This window comes from Phocoena sinus, chromosome 2 (genome assembly GCF_008692025.1).
Source record: "Phocoena sinus isolate mPhoSin1 chromosome 2, mPhoSin1.pri, whole genome shotgun sequence".
Taxonomy (NCBI): domain Eukaryota; kingdom Metazoa; phylum Chordata; class Mammalia; order Artiodactyla; family Phocoenidae; genus Phocoena; species Phocoena sinus.
In genome coordinates this window covers 111,787,002-111,809,870 of record NC_045764.1, presented here as the reverse complement: position 1 = coordinate 111,809,870, position 22,869 = coordinate 111,787,002, and the positions used below count along the sequence as shown (strand labels likewise).

Sequence of the window (22,869 nt, the reverse complement as noted above, 5' to 3'; positions counted from 1 at the left end):
GATCTTTCATTGTTAGTGTATAGGAATGCAAGAGATTTCTGTGCATTAATTTTGTTTCCTGCTAGTTCACCTAATTCATTGATTAGCTCTAGTAGTTTTCTGGTGGCATCTTTAGCATTCTCTATGTCTAGTATCATGTCATCTGCAAACTGTGACAGTTTCACTTCTTCTTTTACAGTTTGTATTCCTTTTATTTCTTTTTCTTCTCTGATTGCCATGGCTAGGACTTCCAAAACTATGTTGAATAATCATGGCGAGAGTGGACACCCTTGTCTTGTTCATAAAGGAAATTTTTTCAGTTTTTCACCATTGAGAATGATGTTGGCTGTGGGTGTGTCGTATATGGCCTTTATTATGTTGAGGTAGGTTCCCTCTATGCCCACTTTCTGGAGAGTTTTTCTCATAAATCGCTGTTGAATTTTGCCAAAAGCTTTTTCTGCATCTACTGAAATGATCACATGGTTTTTATTCTTCAATTTGTTAATATGGTGTATCACATTGATTGATTTGTGTATATTGAAGAATCCTTGCATCCCTGGGATAAATCCCACTTGATCATGACGTATGATCCTTTTAATGTGTTGTTGGATTCTGTTTGCTAGTATTTTGTTGAGGATTTTTGCATCTATATTCATCAGTGATATTGGTCTGTAATTTTCTTTTTTTGTAGTATCTTGTCTGGTTTTGGTATCAGGGTGATGGTGGCCTCATAGAATGAGTCTGGGAGTGTTCCTTCCTCTGCAATTTTTGGAAGAGTTTGAGAAGGATCAGTGTTAGCTCCTCTCTAAATGTTTGATAGAATTCACCTGTGAAGCCAGCTGGTCCTGGACTTTTGTTTGTTGGAACATTTTAAATCACAGTTTCCATTTCATTACTTGTGAATGGTCTGTTCATATTTTCTATTTCTTCTTGGTTCAGTCTTGGAACGTTATACCTTTCTAAGAATTTGTCCATTTCTTCCAGGTTGTCCATTTTATTGGCATAGAGTTGCTTGTAGTAGTCTCTTATGATGCTTTGTATTTCTGCAGTGTCTGTTGTTACTTCTTTTTCATTTCTAATATTATTGATTTGAGTCCTCTCCCTCTTTTTCTTGATGAGTCGGGCTAAAGGTTTATCAATTTTGTTTATCTTCTCAAAGAACCAACTTTTACTTTTATTGATCTTTGCTATTGTTTTCTTTGTTTCTATTTCATTTATTTCTGCTCTGGTCTTTATGATTTCTTTCCTTCTACTAACTTTGGGTTTTGTTTGTTCTTCTTTCTCTAGTTCCTTTAGGTGTAAGGTTAGATTGTTTATTTGAGATTTTTCTTGTTTCTTGAGGTAGGATTGTATTGCTATAAACTTCCCTCTTAGAACTGCTTTTGCTGCATCCCATAGGCTTTGGATCGTCATCTATTCATTGTTATTGGTCTCTAGGTATTTTTTGATTTCCTCTTTGATTTCTTCAGTGATCGCTTGGTTATTTAGTAACGTATTGTTTAGCTTCCATGCATTTGTGTTTTTTATGTATTTTGCCGTGTAATTGATATCCAATTTCATAGCGTTGGGGTCAGAAAATTTGCTTGATATGATTTCAATTTTCTTAAGTTTACCGAGGCTTGATTTGTGACCCATGATGTGATCTATCCTGGAGAATGTTCTGTGTGTATATGAGAGGAAAGTGTAATCTGCTGTTTTCGATGGAATTTCCTATAAATATCAATTAAATCTATCTGGTCTATCGTGTCATTTAAAGCTTGTGCTTCCTTATTAATTTTCTGTCTGGATGATCTGTCCATTGGTGTAAGTGAGGTGTTAAAGTCCCTCACTATTATTGTGTTACTGTCAATTTCCTCTCTTATAACTGTTAGCAGTTGCCTTATGTATTGAGGTGTTCCTATGTTGGGTGCATATATTTATAATTGTTATGTCTTCTTCTTGGATTTAGCCCTTGATCATTATGTAGTGTCCTTCCTTGTCTCTTGTAACATTTTTTATTTTAAAGTCTATTTTATCTGATATGAGTATTGCTACTCCAGCTTTCTTTTGATTTCCATTTGCATGGATTATCTTCTCCCATCCCCTCACTTTCAGTCTGTATGTGTCCCTAGGTCTGAAGTGGGTCTCTTGTAGACAGCATATATATGGATCTTGTGTTTGTATCCATTTAGTGAGCCTGTGTCTTTTGGTTGGAGCATTTAGTCCATTCACATTTAAGGTAATTGTCGATATGTATGTTCCTATTACCATTTTCTTAATTGCTTTGGGTTTGTTTTTGTAGGTCCTTTTCTTCTCTTGTGTTTCCCACTTAGAGAAGTTCCTTTAGCATTTTCTGTAGAGCTGGTTTGGTGGTGCTGAATTCTCTTGGCTTTTGCTTGTCTGTAAAACTTTTGATTTCTCTGTCGAATCTGAATAAGATGCTGGCTGGGTAGAATAATCTTGGTTGTAGGTTCTTCCTTTGCATCACTTTAAATATATCATGCCACTCCTTTCTGGCTTGTAGAGTTTCTGCTGAGAAATCAGCTGTTAACCTTATGGGAGTTCCGTTGTATGTTCTTTGTCATTTTTCCCTTGTTGCTTTTAATAATTTTTCTTTGTCATTTTTTTTTTTTTTTTTTTTTTGGTCAATTTGATTACTATGTGTCTCGGCATGTTTGTCCTTGGGTTTATCCTGCCTGGGACTCTCTGCGTTTCCTGGACTTGGGTGGCTATTTCCTTTTCCATGTTAGGGAAGTTTTTGATTATAATCTCTTCAAATATTTTCTTGGGTCCTTTCGCTCTCTCTTCTCCTTCTGGGACCCCTATAATGCGAATGTTGGTTCGTTTAATGTTGCTCCAGAGGTCTCTTAGGCTGTCTTCATTTCTTTTTATTCTTTTTTCTTTATTCTGTTCCGTGGCAGTGAATTGCACCATTCTGTCTTCCAGGTCACTTATCTGTTCTTCTGCCTCAGTTATTCTGCTATTGATTCCTTCTAGTGTATTTTTCATTTCAGTTATTGTATTGTTCATCTCTGTTTGTTTGTTCTTTAATTCTTCCAGGTCTTTGTTAAACATTTCTTGCATCTTCTCAATCTTTGCCTCCATTGTTTTTCTGAGGTCCTGGATCATCTTCACTATCATTATTCTGTATTCTTTTTCTGGAAGTTTGCCTGTCTCCACTTCATTTAGTTGTTTTTCTTGGGTTTTGTCTTGTTCCTTCATCTGGTACATAGTCCTCTGCCTTTTCATTTTGTCTGTCTTTCTGTGAATATGGTTTTCATTATACAGACTGCAGGAACATAGTTCTTCTTGCTTTTGCTGTCTGCTCTCTGGTGGATGAAGCTATCTAAAAAGTTTGTGCAAACTTCCGGATGGGAGGGACTGGTGGTGGGTAGAGCTGGGTATTGCTCTGGTGGGCAGAGCTCAGTAAAACTTTAATCTGCTTGTCTGCTGATGGGTGGCACTGAGTTCCCTCCCTGTTGGTTATTTGGTCTGAGGCGCCCCAGCACTGGAGGCTACAGGCTCTTTGGTGAGGCTAATGGTGGACTCCAGGAGGGCTCACGCCAAGGAGTCCTTCCCAGAACTCCCATTGCCAGTGTCCTTGCCCCCACGGTGAGCCACAGCCACCCCCCACCTCTGCAGGAGACCCTCCAACACTAGCAGGTAGGCCTGGCTCAGTCTCCTGGGGGGGGGTTGCTGCTCCTTCCCCTGGGTCTCAATGCGCACACACTTTGTGTGTGCCCTCCAAGAGTGGAGTCTCTGTTTCCCCCAGTCCTGTTGAAGTCCTGCAATCAAATCCCACTAGCCTTCAAAGTCTGATTCTTTGGGAATTCCCCCTTCTGTTGCCAGGCCCCCAGGTTGGGAAGCCTGGTGTGGGGCTCAGAACCTTCATTCCAGTGGGTGGACTTCTGTGGTATAATTGTTCTCCAGTTTGTGAGTCACCCACCCAGCGGTTATGGGGTTTGATTTTATTGTGATTGCACCACTCCTACCATCTCATTGAGACTTCTCCTTTGTCTTCGGATGTGGGGTAATTTTTTTGGTGAGTTCCAGTGTCTTCCTGTCAATGATTGTTCATCAGTTTGTTGTGATTCCAGTGCTCTCACAAGAGGGAGTGAGTGCACGTCCTTCTACTCTGTCATTTTGAACCAATCAGTGCTTGGTCAAATTTAAATTGGTAAGCAAATTTGGGACATTAGTCATTGTGAAGGTTACCAAATCTATCCCATTCATTCTTCTTATGACAGAGCCTCTTGGCTGGTCTAAACTTGTCCTTCCCAGGCTGGTTCTGGGCCCAGTCCAGTGCCGCAGTCTCCTTTAGCTGGTAACCGATAATTTCTCCCCAATTTGAGTCTTCAGAATAATGAATTTTGTTATGGGATACAAGGAACATATGATTAAGTAATTATTTTCTTTTCTCTCTGAAGGATCATCATTAAAAAGTAAAGCTTTCCAGCCAATGGCATTGAAGCTGCCCGTACACAGCTCTAAGGGGCCCTTTGCCAGCTGGCCTCATTAAATATCTGATGTGCTCTCTGAGTGTTGTTGTCATGGTGTGTTCACTCTTGGACACTTTTGCATTTCTGTCCCAGGGCTTTTAGGTTCACACCTTCGTGTTTCTCCCATCCTGGGCTTTAACTCTTTCTTAGGTAGAATTTTGCCTCAGGTCTAATCCCACATTTATCAATTACTGTCTTAGAGAAAAAGAATATTTTCCACAATTGCTTTTTCTCTTTTTCTGAAAACTTAAGATCCTGATCCTTTCTCTCATCCCAGACCAAACTCTGAGAAGGAAACAGTTGTGTCTATAAAGCGACAGATTTTCCTTTTATACGCAGCACCCTCCCTCCCTGTTCTCCTGGGTAGCGCACTGTGGCTTAGCTATCATTACTCTGGGTGTCATATAAAGAAATTCATTCTGTGAAAAGCCTCAGATTTTAGAGAATGGAGAATCATAAAACTAAACCCTGTGGATAAAGCCTGTCTTCTGTGTTCTGTGTGACCAATGACAGCAGAAGACATTTGGGAACCCACAAAAAGAGGCAGAACATGGCAAAGAGTTTCTGACACATAAAGGTTCTTTAATAACTCTCTTATTTGAGTGGTTTTATCACTTAGAAAGGCAGAGGTTATCTGTTTTCTGGATTTGTGGTAAGTAAAAAGTTTTTATTCTGCATATGCCTATTACCAATTATGATTTTTGACAGGTTTTAAACATTATATTAAAATATTATTCTGTTACAAACGTTTGGTTTCATTCTTCCAATGAATGTGGTAATATACAGAACACTTAACTAATATACTGAGCACTAAAGAGTAAACAGCTCAGAAATATTCATAATTCTGGCTAGGAAAGACGTTTACTCCAACTGACACACAGAAAGCTTTCTTTAAAAAAAAAAAAAAAGTGCTGTCATGCTAGATCCACTTAGCTTATCCAATCAAACTCCTCAAGGTCAAAACTTTAGAAGGGACTAGAGTTTCAGGTCATACAGAAAAATCATCAGGGCTCCATATTCTCAAAAAGTTTTAAAAGTTTCAATTTAAAAAGTGACACATAACACACCACTGTAAAGCAATTATACTCCAATAAAGATGTTAAAAAAATAAAATAATAAAATAAAAAGTGACACATGGCAAAGAAATTTACACTGATATTGTACAAAAATGTAAAATGAAAACACAAATATTTTCACCTCCCCAGATCTTTAATAGCTACAGCCATTTGCTATTCTGGCTAAATTGCTGAAGATTGTGACTAATAAACCTTCCACAAAGAAACAATGATATTTAGTTCTGTCCTGCTCTTCCCATTGAGTCACCTGGCATGTAAGGGCATCCAGTAAATACCAATAAATACCAATTTTGCATAGTAGTTCAGAGAATGGGCTTTAGAGTCAGACAGTTCTGGATTTAAAACCTAATTCTACCACTCATTATATGTGGCCTTGGACACACAAAACTTAACCTCCATGTGCCTGTTTCCATATCTACAAAATCGGGATCCTAATACCAACCTCATAAGTTGCTGTTAGCTTTATATGTATATACTCACAAAGGAATATTACACAATGTCAAAGTAAGTGAATTACAGCCATATTCAATGAGATGAATGAATCTTGGCATTATAATGTTAAATGAAAAAGAAGTCCTAAAAGATAACATACAGCATGATTACCTTTTAATAAGTTTAAAAACAACTAAAATTCAAAATATTCTTTCTTACTAGAGGAAAGCAAGGAAATAAAGAACATGGGATTCAGGATCATGATTATCTTAGGTGTAAGGATGGCAGGGGATGGAATAGGGCTGGGAAAAACACATGATGAGGTGTACATCACCATCAAGATCCTGCCTGTTCTTTGCAGTAGGAAAGTCTCTATTTATTATCTTATTTTAAAAATAGCTAAATAAATAAGAGTCGGGCATAAATGTAGTGAGTTTAATGAATGGTGATACTGAAAACATAAACATGATTTGAAGAAATAAAAGAGCAAAAAGCATGTGATAATCTCTGGTACTTTTGAAAGAAAAATTCTATGATTATTTTCAGGCACTAAGATGCACATGGTAAATAATGAATTAGGGGTAGTGAATATTCCCTAGTGGCTACAAAGTATTTGTTAGCAAATGACTAGAACTCTTAGGAATTATTCAATGATTTGGAAGCCTAGAGATTTCTCTCTGTCTCTCTCTGTGTCTCTTTTTTTTTTTTTTTGCATTACGCGGGCCTCTCACTGTTGTGGCCTCTCCCGTTGCGGAGCACAGGCTCTGGACGCGCAGGCTCAGTGGCCATGGCTCATGGGCCCAGCCGCTCCGCGGCATGTGGGATCCTCCCAGACCGGGGCACGAACCCGTGTCCCCTGCATCGGCAGGTGGACTCTGAACCACTGCGCCACCAGGGAAGCCCCTCTCTCTGTGTCTCTTAATCTCTTTTAAATTTGTTACAAGGACCTAGCTGAAGGTAATGTTGATGACACTGTATAAGCCTAAAGCATAAAACTAGTGTCATTTGGCAGCACCCAATTATTATGTAACATCTTTGGGCTTATAATGTTGAGATTTCTATCCTTTATGAATGTACCATTACAAAAAGTAGAAATGATGATTTACATGTATGAACTCATAACCGCATAAGATAAATATTACCAGCATCCCATTTTATAGATGAAGAAACTGAGGCACCAGGGATCATACAAGAAATATGACCAAGGTCACACAACTGACTGGGGCCATTAACCAGTTCACTAAAGCTGCAATATAGATACTATAGAGAGAAAATAAATTACACAACATCTAGCCTACTGATGACCGGGATGTTTTATATGGTACCTGTTAAGTTCAAACAACACAGAGGGAAATATCTGAAGACTCCACCTCCCTGCAATGGGGGGTTAGAGTGAAACAAGCGGAGGTCAAGTAACAAATCATCTGGATGTTAGATTTTAGATAGTGAAACCCATTTGCCTTGGCAAGAGACTTTTTAACTTCTGGTTTTAACTTCAACTCAGTGGCAGACAAGGAGTTCAAGTAAAACAATGTGTAGATGTGTAATGCAGACAGTTTACTGAGAAGTACTGTGGTCTTACCTTGGAGGGGGCCTCCTCTTAGGTTATACAGGTGAGCAAAGGGGGCCTGTCTGTCTGGCAGAGGGAAGGTGAACTACATGTGACTACATTCTCTGATATGTAGATTGCTGGAAGACTGCAGAGCAGAATGTGAGATGACTAAAACCTGGTCCTAGAAGGCTTTGAGAAGAAATAGTTGCTTGGTCTCAAGAAGTTCTTTCCTTCTTGATTTTCCTCTTTCTCCTCTTTCAGACCTGTTAAGCCAGCAAATTCATGTTTGCAACCCCAAAGCCTTAGGCTGACACCAGCCAGAGTTCGAATAATCACTGCAGTTACAGGAGGGTTCAAGCAGTACAGGCCAGTGTGGCCAATGAGAACAAAGATTTCAACTTTAAACTGCTTTTGAATAGATATTGTGTAAACCATGGGAACAAACGAAGGGAACACTTCTTCTTCATGGACATACAACGAACATGTACACAGCCATGTGGCTAAGTTTGACATTTTTCTAGAGTGGAAAATGCCTCTAATGTAGGAAACACTTTTACTTTATTTCTTCCTTCCATAAATAGTTGATTCTTTCATGTGTAAAAATTATGTTTCCTTTTGTTAGCATTAATGGTCTTATCTTAAATCATGTGTTTTTATCATATCAATTTATGGAAGTATTTTTAGCCACATTATTTATAGAACATTTAGGTCTGCCTTTCAAAGTCCTCAGTAATCTTTAGTGTTTGCTGGTCTGCTTTTAATTTATCAAAGCCCTCCTTCAACAGGCATTGCACAAAACACACAAGCAGCAGAGATTTCCCCTATACAATGTGTATTTGATACGCTTAATGATCATCTTTATACACACACAGACGCTGGCATATAAGAAATGTGGAGGGTGCCTATAAATTCAAGGAAACATTTAAGAGCACAGTGATACATAGATACATGGGTATAATACTTTACGTACTTGATAAATATTTTATCCCTACCATAAAGAAAGCTTTTTATAAACTTTGATTGTTTTTTATTACCTTAAAGTATTGCAGTTGTTTCTCAGCATTCATTGTTCCTTCCTTTTCTTGTCTCAGACAGGAATTGAAGATGAAAAGCTCTGTATCTCTTAGCCACCCTTTCAGTTCTTTGATCCTGACCTCCAGCTGCCTTACCAGGCTTCCGCTTTCGGGAGAGAGCAGGTCACGTGCACCCGACCCACTGTGCCCTGCCATTGTGTCCTGGATCTTCTCTCCTAGGGTTTTCTAATGCATCAGATTAAAAACAAAAACAAAAACACCAACAGCAAAAAACAAAAACATTGATTAGCGTAGGTACCAAATACGTATCACAGTTTGGCTGGTGACAAGAGCCACCTGGAAGGTGTCTGCTGCATCTCCCACCTCACAACTGACATTCAGTTCAGATTAGCTCAATGTTCCATTTAGGATTCGATTCTCGAGCCATGGATGTTGTTCTGACTACCACTAGAGGCTTACGAAGACGTCATTCACTTCTAATTTCCTCTAACAGAAAGGAGCTTTGACCCAAAAGTTCACCATGGTCACTGATAAAAACTCATTTCAATTCTCATGACAGGAGTTTACAGTAAAAATTCTCTGCAAAAAATTTTCAGGAGATAGAAGTTTGCGTTTAATCAATATACTAAAGAGGCCAAGAGTAGACTGTGCATGGAGAATTAAATTCCTTTTTTTTCCCTTTTTTTTTTTTGTTTTTGTTTTGTGGGGTACAATTCCCTAAACCTTATGACACAGGACAGTAAGAAGGGATAGCCTCCTTGGTGCTGTTGATTTTACCTGACCTAGAAATTGTTCAACCCTTCAATTCTTCCCACTTTGCATTTGTGGATGCTAGACTTTCTAAAATATGTGTTAATATAAGCCCCAATCCACTATGCTAGAAGCCTGCTTAGATGAACCACTATGGCATGAAGGTACAGTCAGGAAAGGCTTTTTTTTTTTTTTTTTGGTGGAAAACACTCTGGAGAATCAGGACGAGTTAATCTATAATGATGAATTAAAGCTACAAAAATAGGCTTTAAAACACAAATAAAATTAAGTCAACAAACATTCATCTGCTGTGTAGTGTTCCGTAAATAGTATCTTTAGGAGAAAAATCGCCTTTCGTGGTAACACCCTTGTATTTTCATGGTGCAAATATTGATAATTTGAAGACTCTCAGTGGAATCCAGATTTAGCTATCGTTTTTATGCTGTAACAAAAGTAGCAGCAGGAGGTGAAATCAATGCCCTTGGAGGGTAGGGTCACAGAAAAGAATTTATTGCCACTTTTTTGTTCTGGAACAGTTTGCAATCATAAATTCTCCATAAACAGAATACTTCAGAGAATGGTCCATCTTCATAAATATACGACAGAGGACATCAATTTCATTTAATTCACAATTTGTGTCAGCACAGCAGATGCCAATGCCTGCCTCGATAGGGTTGTTTAATATGCAATTGAGACAGAGTAATATGCGGCACAGGGGACGAAATTTCACAGATTAAACTGTACGCACCACTGACATTTCATTCTAATGTATTTCCATTCCACACTGTTCACCTAAGATGAAAGTAATATTAGAACCCATATCCCTCTATTTTACTATTGTTAGAAGTTAAAATCCTTGTCTTTAAATTTTTTTCATGCCAATTAAAATGTAATCATGCCAATTAAAGCAGTATGCCTGGTGGTGGTAGTGTAGCACAGGTTTTGTTAAAATCTTCCCAGCACCCTTCTCTCCCCAGAAATCATTACAAAACTCTGCGTACTGCATTCGAATGATATTTCTGTTAAAATGACAACCATTTTTAAGGTATCTGGCTCATAAAGGATAGCTAAATATTCTGTTTCTTTTTTTAATGTTATCTTGATTTAAAATTTTTGTTTAGGGAGCTATATACATGACATGCTTCAAACAATTTTCCAAAAAGATTATTGTTAATTATTTATCAAATTAGAAATAGATATGTGAAAATACAGCATAGGCAGACTATTGCTTTATCTATCAAGCATATAAAGTTGCTGCTCTCATCTATTTAGTAAACAGTCTTTTAAAATGTCAGACACTAACCGCATTTCTCCTGAATGAGATCAATGAATTCTGTAGAATTTAGTAGGTTCTGATTTAAATCACCATATTATAAAATGAAAGCCATTAATTACTATTGAAAAGTAATGTAACAATAGGTCAGAGTAAAAACTTTTAACGTTTTAAGTTACTTTGCACGATTGCAGAGTGTGGTGAATTTAAATGAGAAAGCAAGGATTTAAACTTGCAGTTTTTTAATCACCTAGATTAAGCATGGCATAAACTGAACACTGGCATTCCTCCAAGTCATCAAGGTACATGGAGAGCTTTTTATTCAAAATATTTTTGGAGTATTATTTCTTTAAAAATTAAAAGGCAGGAAAGGGAAGGCATGCAAAATCATGCTCCATAACTGACACCACCCATACTTAGCTGTTATAATTAATCATTTAAGTAATTGACAAATTTAGCTTACCCTTGATTTGAAGTGAAGGCAATTTAGGAGAGAAGTTGATGAAAAAATACAGTTTAACCTCTCTCTCTCAGCTGTCTTCCTACAAAAGGACAGTACTGTCTCCTGCACAGTGCCATCCTGGTCTCTGGGTAACAGAATCTCTATATTGCCTTTTTGCCAGATTCTTGCATCTCAGTCTTTGGCTGAGACCCAGTCCATCATTGCGTGAAATGAATTACATGAAAATTTTTTTTTTTTTGGCTTTTGTTAAAAGTGAGCTGGAAATTGAGGCACAAAACAGAGGCTGATTTAATTCTGCAATTCAGATTTGGGTCAAGTTTGCATCTTTGTTTTTGTGGCTTTAGTGTGACTTGAAAGCTATAGTGACAACTCCACTTTTCATCTGAAGGGTACAGTAAATAGTTAAACAGTGGATGTCTCTAACATGTACCTTCAGAATAAATTCTATTAACATTCATTCAAGCATGACAGTCAGTGTATATCAGGATATACTGTATTATAGTTGACTTGGTGCATGCCCATAATACATGGCAAATTTTACTTACTTTTTTACGTATTAAAGAACCAAAATTATTAAAAATCTGAGAGAAGACAAGTTCAGAGTAAAAAAAAAATCAACAGAAAACGAAAAGCTGTGTTTTTCCCCCATAATAGCATGAATAGCTTGTTTGAAATGTAGGTAGTGAATTGAAAGAGAGAGGTATTTGTGCCTCAAATTAGAAATCAGACAGGGTGCTTCACAAAAAATGTACACATAACCTACAAACAGTAATAAAAATGCAAATACCCCAAGCAGTTCCCATTTTTCATTAATTGAATCCACTTTTTCAAGGAGATCATTTGGTAGTAAAACGCCACCTTTCTTCAAAGCTTCAACCTTACTAAGCAGCTCCGTCTTTTTCAGGTCCCTGATGGACATTTCCACACTGTATCGCTAAAACGGGAAGAGAAAAAAAGATACCATTAGGGAAAGAGGTGTTCTTAGAAAATCTTTGAGCACAGAGTTAGTGAGGCTCATGGGTGTTAAAAGTTTGTGTTTCCAATAAAATTAATGGGGAGGCTAAACTAAGAAGCTTGAGTAGTTGAGAAAAATTGCTGAAAACAGTTCAAAATATACAAATTTCTCACATATACACAAACATCCAAGGTATTCCATTTAGTAGACTACGATTTATGTCTTTCCTAACTAAAGTTTGTACACACATTTGATCTTTATCTTAAAATACTCCAAATAGGAACATACCTGGTCTAGAGGGATTTAATATCAAAATTAGTTTTGGCCAACATTTGGCTCCAGAGTACTGCCCATCACTCATCTCTGCCTCCCAAAGGACTAGTCTCAGAGTGGTACAAATAAAATGATCCCTAAAAAGTGTGTAACTTCCTCCTTATTCTATAAGTCCCCTAAATTCTGATAACTTTTTTTTTTCATTTTTCTTTTACTTAAAAATTCTGTGTGGGCTTGGAGAAGAGGTACATATAGAGAGGAGAAAACAAAAAACAAAAGAACAGTGTTTTGAGAATGGTTACAAATCTACACTTCTTTATTGATTGCTGTAAAATGTCCCAAACATCACGATTACAGAACTCTCTTCCCGCAATATACATTGTATTCTAACAAACTGCCAAGTGGGTGTCTCCTAAAGGATGTTTTGCTGGTGATAATAAGTGCTATTTAATGTGACAGTTAACTAGGGTGATTCTCTTCAAATAACTCTATTTGGATTACTTCATAGTTAGAAAATCCTATATTATAGGACAACTATAATTGACTATGGATGCATTTTTTAAATATGCACCTAAAAACAACTCTGAATAGAAAAACTGGATTCTGGTTAGAGTATTAAACATATTTTACAACTTTAGCACATTTCCAAATGTATACTGGCAATCCCTAAACTTCCTTCTTCAATGCATAAAAGTTAGGTTACTGGGGTCCTTGGTAATAATACACCATTGTCCTAACAGAGCTAAGATGAGCACCTTACCAGATCTAATAAGAAATGCTTTTGTCTGGGCAAAGTAGGAAATCAGCACATTCAAAACATGCCCAAGCACTTGGGTGATTTTATTCAACTTGAAAACATGATACTGTGTAAGATCCCAAACTAAAATACAATTGGAAGCAGCTTAAAGGAAAAGAAGGTGTAAAATCCCTGTTTCGGTTAATAGGTCCTCAGCATTTTCCTGCATATGTTTGCATACTTTTAGTTTCATATTTTAATCTTTCATTTACACTAAACATGCACATCATTTGTATTATGTAAACTTCTCCAAATGTTAGTCATTTGTGGATCACAGAACAAAATGTTTTAAATGAGGTGATTTAAAGCATTTCGTAGTATTAATGAATGTTGATCAGGGTGTCAGAGTATCCAAAATTACATGAATATGCATAACGAAAAGAATCAAGGGTTGCTTTAGAGCTCTTCCAGAATTTGGCCTGTGATACATGGGAATTCTGATTGTATTTTCTAATGGCAGGCAATTACCAAGACCACATTACTACAACACTTATAAAACACACTGTCCACTCGAGTTTTCTGGACTCAACACTCAACAAGTATTCTAGAAACCTAAATAGTGTTTTATTTATCAGAGTAATGATTGGAGGACAGGGCAATCTGCTTTATGTAAGCAGAGTCCCATCTAAAGATGATATGGCTGACAAAGATTTACATAATTAATTTGGTAAGACTTCTTTGACATAATATTGGGGGAACTAGCATTTCAAGCAAGCAGAAGAATCCTATTCAAATCTTTTGCCTATGCCATGTGCATTAATTGACAGAGGGAGTCCTCCAGCTGTGCCACCCGGGATCAGCCTCGACCAGTTACCACTTCCACTTGTAACAAGCTCACCTCCTCTCGTTACCCCAACTTTGAACAGCTCCTCCCCAGCAGATCAGTCAAGAAAGACAACAGTTTAGATGTGTCCCATAAACATCATAGTCTTGTAATAATAAAAATATAAAAAACAATTAATTTAATTTTAGACATAATAAAATAATTTTCTCTATGAAATCTAGTACCGGTAGTCACTGCAAGAGCTATTATAAAAGGTTATTACATTTAAAAACTTGTCTTTAAGTATGCTCTCTGTCTTTGTCACCATGTAACCTACTGTATAAACAGACTGATGAAAGATGTGATTGATGGACAATGCCTTCAAACTATAAAAGCTAAGAGAATACAGCTAATTGTTAGATGTATTGGTATGTGCGTGAGAGGTAATAGAATGTCATGTAATTTAAGATGAAAATATTTATTTTAATGTTTGAAGCACTCTGAAGGTTGAATCTGATATAATTTAGGGCCTCAACTGTATATGTCATCATGCCAGAGGGTTATATTTTTGTTGATGTTAGTATGTTTTCGCTTTTCTCTCTCCAACATTTTCAGAAGCATTAGAGAGGGACAATCAACTGTCAGCTCTATTAGTTCTCGGTCATTCTATCAAGTAGGGCTACTTTAGCCTGTGGTGAGAAAATAATTTAGTCTTCATATTCATTCCGTCCACAGCAGTAAGCGAGCAGAGGTTGCCCCATTGTGCCCTGTAGTCTAGGGATGTTATGATATAGACTACTCTTCAATAGTCAAAAATGAGATTAACAAAGTTAAAGTCAGATGGCTTTTCTTGAGTGCTAAGGTAAATAAGCATCCAGTATCTAATTTCCCCACAGCACCTGCGGTGGGCCTGTATAGTCAAAAATAAAATATATTCTATTGAAAGGGCGTATTTACATTATTAAGTGTATTTGCTTGGCCAATTCAATTTTGACTAATGAAGCCTCCTAATAGATAGGTGAATGATCTAAATTAAAGACACAGGTCACTCCTATTCTAAATGCCACTCCTGTGTGTATATAGAGATATATAAAGAAACCTTTAAAAACCGAATTAAAAATAACCACAAACACTAGCTCATTTTTAAAGCTAAGAATTAGAGAAGTTGTTAGAAAATTCTTATTCAGTGCTTCCTTTTTAAAAGCACAAATACTAAAATTGAATTATAAAACAAAGTCAGCCAAAACAGGACTTCTGAAGTAAATAAAATTAGAAATGCATGAAGACTTGATTGAGATAACTTTTTTGACAGTTATGCTAAAGGGATTTTTCCCCCCAAACCTTTTTTTTCCTTTTTTTTTTTTTTTTTTTTTTTTTGTTAAAAATCACACCGAAAATTCTGCCCAAATGGAGACTGGAACAATGCCTTGAAACAGTGTTAATTGTCACCATGGAAACCAGAAGAATAAGCCATTTTGAAACTGGTATAGAAGGCACACATTGAGCAACTCAAGCATTTTTCTGCCTCCCTCAATGTTAAAGAACAAGATGCCTTGTCACTGTGAGGTCAGAGAAAGAAAGCGTCATGAAAGGGATGTCGATGCTCACCGTCTAGTAAGTAAAAAAATAAAAAATAAACTACATACAGCTAATGCTACAAGACTCTACCCAGTGAATCTTTTTGAAATACAAAGATCATCAAAAGATGGCCAGGATTGGGGGATGGATTCCACCTAAGCAAAACTTCAGGGCTATATTATGTGAACCTTGCCCCCAAAGCTCCCTGGGAATTCTGCTGTTGTAATAAAACTTCAGAAGAGGAAAGAAAAAAGGCAGCATGATGGAATTCAAAATAATGCTCTAAAAAGCACACAGAGAGATTAAGACATCCATTGTAAGACTTTTGTATGGTGCTTCTGTTGGTTATGCTGAAAAGAGACCAGACATTGCTGAGCGGAGAGTGAAGTTTTGGCTACGAAAAACACAAGAATTAAACCAAAGAATTTTCTTGATTATTAGAATAGGGCTGTCAGATGCTGTATCTTCAGGGTTTGAGTATTTACATCTTACACTGTTCTTTAACTGGGCTTCATGTGATTTTATATGAGGAAGAGTAAAAGCAAGGAAAATGATCTAGTTATTATAATTACAGTTTGATTATCTTTCCCAGTGCAAAGTAATACCATAAACACCTGTATATCCAGCATAATCCCCTTTCCCATAAACACACAACAGGTAGAGAAAATACACTGAGAAAATAAAATGTATTATAGTCTATCAACAAGAAAGCTTATGCTAGGAACACACCAAAACGCCAAACCACTGGTAAAATTATGCGTGAAAATATGCATTTTTGCACAAAAATGCAGGGATGTGTCCGTCTATGACTCCCGTATTGTGTTTTCCGGCTAGTGTTTGCCCTCCTCATGCGAGGCTTCATGGTGGCCCCTCAGCAAGTCCATGCCTAATGCCATTCAGTGGTGAACAAAGAGTCTTTTTATATGAAAGTCCAGGGTCCACAGCTCAGCTGTACATGCTGAGTGCAGGAATCTGCTAGAGGCCAGTGTCCCCTTTGCAGCAGTTCTTGCACTGCCCCCTTTTTCAGAGCACCAGTGTCCAGCATCTCACAATGCATGTGATGTTTCACATGGAGCCAATATCACCAACACTTAGGGAAGATGTTCAAGATTGAAGAAGAGGGTTCAAGCCCAAGACAAACAATAAGTTTGTCTTATTGTTTTGTCAAAAGTCTTTATTTCTTGCAAACTCCTTGTATTTTACCATTAGCAATTTATGGCGAATAACTGCACAGAGAAATTATAACGACTCCTATAATTGTCCTCGTAAATTGATAACAGGCTTTCTTGATTGGGATAAATCTGCTGCTGAGCCTTTGGAAAAATTAAAAAGTGCAATGTCACTTAAAATTGCCAGAACTCACACAGCAAATTACATCTCAGGTTAAGAATTGAGTTTTCCCCCCTCTTCTAGCTTATTTCATTTGCATGATCTGGAAATCACATTACATTGGCCATGTATTGTTAATTGGATATAGATTGCATTATCTTTAATATAAATCAAACTACAAATATTAAAATGAATTGCAAATTCCCTAATAGAAGATCATAAAACAATCTTTTTTAAAGTATCCCCCATTAATAATTTAATTCCAATTATATCACTCAGAAAACTTAAGTAGGAAACCTGGCAACTTATTTCTCCAATCATTCCTTTTACATAACAAATACCTAAGGCTTTTTTAATAAATACCCAGAGCAAAATTCACTGTTATAGAACAAAAATAAAAAACAACCATGACTGAAAACTTTTCAATGCCAATTTTAAGTAAAATACTGCATAAGAACACCAAATCTGCCTGTCTTGTCCCTTCCCTACCCAGGTCTAGGGTGAGGAAAAAGTCTCCTACAGAAAAGATTTATTAAGTTTAAGAGCTATTGTAATCATACTCTGAAATTATAAAATTGATTATTTTTCTTCTATTTATTTCTTAAAAGGTCCTCTAGCCCCTTAGATTTTTCTATAAATTTGATGTCTTTCTGAAGTCCCTGCATGGCCTTTAATGAGTTTATATTAAATATTTAATACTGTTTAGGGCATATCCACTACTACCAAAAACAGTTATATTCCCAGCAGTCCCACTGTTTCAGGCAGAGGACTTGATTGATCCTCCTAGCCTGAATTGAGTAGAATGAAAAGAAGCAGTTGGAAAATAGCTGCAATCATTTAATGCAGATGACCTCTGACAGCCTCGCAGCTCTTCTATCTGAACAGAAATTTGCATGGGGTCTCTGTGCAGAGGAACAATGTAACCTAAATGGTAGACAATCTTTATTCTAATGAAGTGGGTGTCAAGGTCAATGTAAAACTGCAATGATAAATGGTACACCACTAGGCAAGAGAAGTTGCATAGGCATTGTAGTGCTTTCACATTAATTGAAGACTGAAATGCACTGCGTGAAAAGCACAAGCCTCTCTTTTCACCGAAATGTGTTAATGCGCCAATGCCGAAATGATTTCAAGATGTTTGCCTGTTGACATGTATCTTATTGCAAAAATAACGTAAATATGAAATTATGGCACAAAATGGATATTTTTAGAATTTAGCTTTTTCCCTGAATATAATTACAAAAATCTAAATGAAATATCTACAAACAACGTACTGACACCTAATGTAATTCCTTTGATCCCCCTTCCTTTTCTTCTTCTATTTAGACCTGTCTTTAATTAGTTTCAACCAGCCACCTTTTATAGACCCTTCGATGGGTACTTTCATACTGAGCTAAGTGTAAAACAGGACCGAGTAGAGGAGAATCATTCAAATATATATATTTTCCCTCTTACTTCTAAGTTTTCTACTTGGTCTGCGGTTAAGATCTTCAGGTGTTGTCTGTCCTGAATAAAAGTGTAATGAAAAGCCCATGGTTTACAAAAGAAAATAACTATTTTCTAGCATGAGAACTAGAAAACTATAATCTGGTTGTTTGACATTGCCAAAATGACTACACAGCAATAATTACACCACTTCTTCAGTTGATCTAGCAATTCTGTGGCAGTCAATATTTTTCTTTATATGAAAATAAGGACAGTAAGCTGCTTTTAAAAAATCCTGATCTATTTAAGCCTGTGAAGGGAACATTGTTTGCTAATACACTCATTAGCAACCAAGCATTTTAAGTTCATCAATTAAACAGGAAATGGAGTTGCACCGTTAGCCACAATTTGCTAAAATACTGATAAGAGCATATTGCTAACCATTTGAGAAACATTTCCAGGCTCAACCCATAATATGTTATAAACTGGATGCATTTTTATGGTTGACATTTTTTTCTGATTCCAGTAGACTCTGTGATACAGCCACATTTCACAACACTAAGCTTCCTGCTACAAATAGATTTTAATAATGGAATTACAGTTATACTAGTCAAGAATGGTCTGTAGGTCTTTCGGTCTGCAGTCTCGGTGAATAGAAGGCTATTGGTATGATTTACTGTAAAATAACTGATATTGCTTGTTTGAAAGTCTGATGTAAAAACAAACCGTCTCAAATAGAAATCGACATTCCTGAAATGGTAATTCAGAGAAAAAAAAATCTCAACATGAATAAGGATAGTGAAAAAGGAAAAAAAGTTACTGATGAAACTGTTTAAAAAACTGTACAGCTTCATCTGTGTGTGATTTGTCAGGTCTGAAGCTTTGACGTGCCCAAGGGGCAGACCCCAGCGGGGAGTGGGCTGCCGAGCTAAATAGCTGTGAAAGAAGTCTTAATGTAGGATGGAATTCAAACTAACCTTGACATGACCTCGGGAAAAATATGCAAAAAGTAAAATGAATGCACTCTGCAAGATACATCCTAATTTTGTGGTGGAGCTGGTTAGTTTTACAAACATAACTGAGACCTTAAAAGAAAAATTGAGAGCTAGTAAAAGGGGAAAACTTTGGAATTCAGGCGAAAAAAAAAAAAAAAAAAAAGATGTAAGCAGGCATGATGTGTTACGGTGAAGGCATGTGAACCATTTGGAAAGAATCCAAATAAAAACCCACACCGAACAATATTGTTGTCAGCCTGTCTATTCAGGAAAATTGGTTTTTTTAGGTTGAATATAAATGACACAAAGCCAAGATTACATCATTGCATTACAAAGTCTGTTGTGGCTTTTAGCTGAACAAGCCCCATGGATCTATTGGTTTAGGACAGTAATTCAGTAAGGAGGTTTTAATGTGTTATTTTTCCTCCAGTGTCAATAAAAAAATAGAAGAATTTAAGAAAGAAATATCGTGAAGGCTCTCTAGTCTCTTCCTTGCTTTTGATCCATATTTGATAAGCCAAACTCAAATTTTAGTTGATGCACTGAGTCTTGATTTGACTTTATTGTAAATTTTGCTGTTTTGAAGTGATCGGCTTAAGGAGGAAGGCATTTGTTCTAGCTCCCCAGCCAAGGACTGGCTAACTCATTGGATATACAGAAATTTTAATTGAGTGTCAACTTGTGCAGAAATTCAATCCTATTACCTTCTCGATGCAATTTTGGAGCAATACCAGTTATTTACTAACCAGACTTTAAACATAATTAAATTGCTAAGAACATACACCCCAAATCTAATGACTTAAATCCCTACAGCAAGGATGTGGATCCCTGGATCAGGTATATATGCTTCTATTAGATTTTCATAAGCATAAAGTGAGCAGAAGGATGCAATCATTTAGAAGTACAGAAGTACAAGGAATTTTGCTAAGAACCTGTTGAAAGCCATTTGTAAAGATCACTGCTTAATAGATATGTCATGCCATAGGGCCCTTTTTTTGGTTTAGTCTTATTCAGTATTTTTATTAGTGAACATATTTGTATATGGCATGTTGATTAGATTGCCAGATTATACTAATCTCATTTATGAATAAAGAAGAATAAATATTTTAGCTCAGATATCATAAACTCAAGCACCTACAGGTAGTGATATACTAGTAAGCTGGCTCCCTGGGGGAGTGATTTCCCTGGTGTAAATATTCCCATCATGGTGGATTCCAAGCTACCAATGGTTGCTACTGCTGGCAAAATTCCTGAATATTTGACAATCAGCTCTCAAAAGCTAGAACTAACCAGATCCAGCAGCCCACTACCTGGCATCTAATGCACAGGAGTTGAGTATAGATAAGTCATCTTCTATCTTTCATATTCTAACTATTGCTAGGGTCATAGAAAAAGAGAACTATTGATATTTTTCTCTACTAAAAGAAAATGCATAAATGTGATGATTACTAACATTTGATTCTAGTCAAGGGGAAATAAGAGGAAGTAGTGTGGATTATGGAGGATAGGAGAGCACAAGTTTCTCTACTCAGCTCTGCCAACTGTTCCTGTGTGGGAATATGGCTTCCATACGGCTTCTGTATGGCCAGGTACACATCTGAAGAGAAGATAGAATGTATATTTTTATGTGAAATCTTATAATTTTTATATGTTGAATTTAAATATTTTAACACTGTACACGTCAACCTACGTCTCTGAGTTAGATCTGAATTTGCAGGCAACTATTTTGCAGTGTCTATTTTAGACGATGATACTAGACTCCAAAGAGAACACAACATGCTGGCATAGTAGATGAAACTGAAGAAGGAGATAGGACAAATATCAAGCCAGACGGTGTTAATAACCATCCCCTCCCCTCACAAAAATAATAGAAATACAGAAACTGCACAAAGAATGGAGGTGACTAGGTTTCAATTGTCTTTAGGTTCAATGAGTCAACAGACAGTGGAAGGAATGTAAAAAAAAAAAAAAAAAAAGAAATATATTCAGGGCTGAACTGAGACAAACCCAGGGTCAAAAAAAAAAAAAAAGAAAGGTAGCAGACAGGTCAGCTTGACTGTGGTTTACTAGGCCCAAACCTGTAGTCCTTGTTCTCATTGGGTTCCATGTTCCAAGAGGGACCTAAGCAATGTATTAAATATCCAAAGGAGAGCACTTAAGGAAGGGAGAAGATTCAACACTTCTCCAGGGAGCAGGCTGTTGAAGAAGCCGGAGATAGATATTCAGCCAAGAGATAAATAAGAGTTGAATATGACAGAAGAGAGGGAAAAACATGTTAGCAGATTTGGAATACTTAGAGGAGTAAATAGAAAACATTAATTTGTTTCATCTGACCTCAGAGGTCAAGCCTGGGATCAAAGACTGAAGCACAAGAAGAAAGAAAGCTTGGGCGATAGTGAGTTCACACTCACCAGACTTACTTAGGCAGAGACCAGAAGTCTACCTAGTTGGGATATTTTATGGGATAATGAGGCACTGAATGAGGATTGGTCTAGAAGATAGTCTAGAATTCCTCTCTATTTTAGAAAGTTGAGCTTCCTTGGGCCCACATTTACCAGATCAGCCATAACAATCACGTTATTATGTGCAGAAGAAATGCCAAGACTGAAAAACAGCAAGTTAAGGAGAAGCTGTCACTTGCTGGAAAGAGACTCAGCTATAAGATACTCATGCAGAGAAATCCAGGAGACCAACAGTGGAGCAAAGACACAACCACATAAAATGTAAGCTATACAGTCTAAGCTCAAATACAGAGAACAAAAAGAAAAGGCAAGGTTGACTGAAATATTCTCAAATCATCTTCAATCTGTCCTACTTTAGAGGCATATTTGATGAATTCCTGAACTTAAGGAAACCTTTTGGGTCCTGTTTTTAACTAAATATTTTTAGGATATAGGAAACTTCTACTATACAATTTATGCAGTTAGGCCCATATTTCAAGAAGTCCTTCCTGTAGATATTTTAAAGACAAACTTCACAAATACCACTCTCAAAATTTTTCTTCCATTGATATATATCAGAACTTTCTCTAGCAGATATCTAGGAAACGTGTTATAACTCTTGCTGCCAGCAGTGTGGGCACAATGGCAATTTCTCCTACATGCTATGAAACTTCATGGTTCTGCTGTATTATGTCGAAAATCTGCACATCTCAATGGGTTTTCTGTTCATTCCAATGCACTTCAGTGACGATGTGGATCATTGCCATAATACATCATGACTGTTCTAATTACAGTTTCATTATGATATACCCTATCAGGGCTGTTGTAATGTCATGTCAGCACATAGTAAGAATAGTTTATGCATTATGTAATATCTGTTAGAGTATGCAGTGTAGAATGGAAAAAAAAAAGAAAAAAGACATGAGGAGCAGCAGTTAATGTAATGAAACTCAGTCTTCTCCTTTAAAAAAGTTTCTGATTTAAAATACCATTTCTTTTGTTTCCCATCTCCCAACCTAAACAAATGCCTTCAATCACATTTATTTTTGTTTAATTGGATACTACTATATAATTTAATGGACTGATTTTTTTAATAAAGCAAAATAAGAAGAGAAAAGGGAAGTCCTTGACTGTAAGCTGTTCTCTGTATGTCACAAAAGAATAAGATTCGGGCTTCCCTGGTGGCGCAGTGGTTGAGAATCTGCCTGCCAATGCAGGGGTCATGGGTTCGAGACCCGGTCTGGGAAGATCCCACATGCCACGGAGCAGCTAGGCCC

At 36.8% G+C, this 22,869-nt stretch overlaps 1 protein-coding gene across 7 annotated transcripts in view; it reads right to left on the bottom strand.

The window, feature by feature from the left end:
• Positions 1-22,869, bottom strand: part of AKAP6 (A-kinase anchoring protein 6) — a 643,220-nt gene that overhangs the window by 80,212 nt on the left and 540,139 nt on the right. For all 7 annotated transcript variants that reach the window (XM_032622554.1, XM_032622560.1, XM_032622555.1 and 4 more), the window contains 2 exons: positions 11,825-11,971; positions 8,552-8,776 (listed from right to left, as the gene is read on the bottom strand). In XM_032622554.1, coding sequence (XP_032478445.1) covers positions 8,552-8,776; positions 11,825-11,971 — 372 coding nt within the window. The remainder of the gene's footprint in view (positions 1-8,551; positions 8,777-11,824; positions 11,972-22,869) is intronic.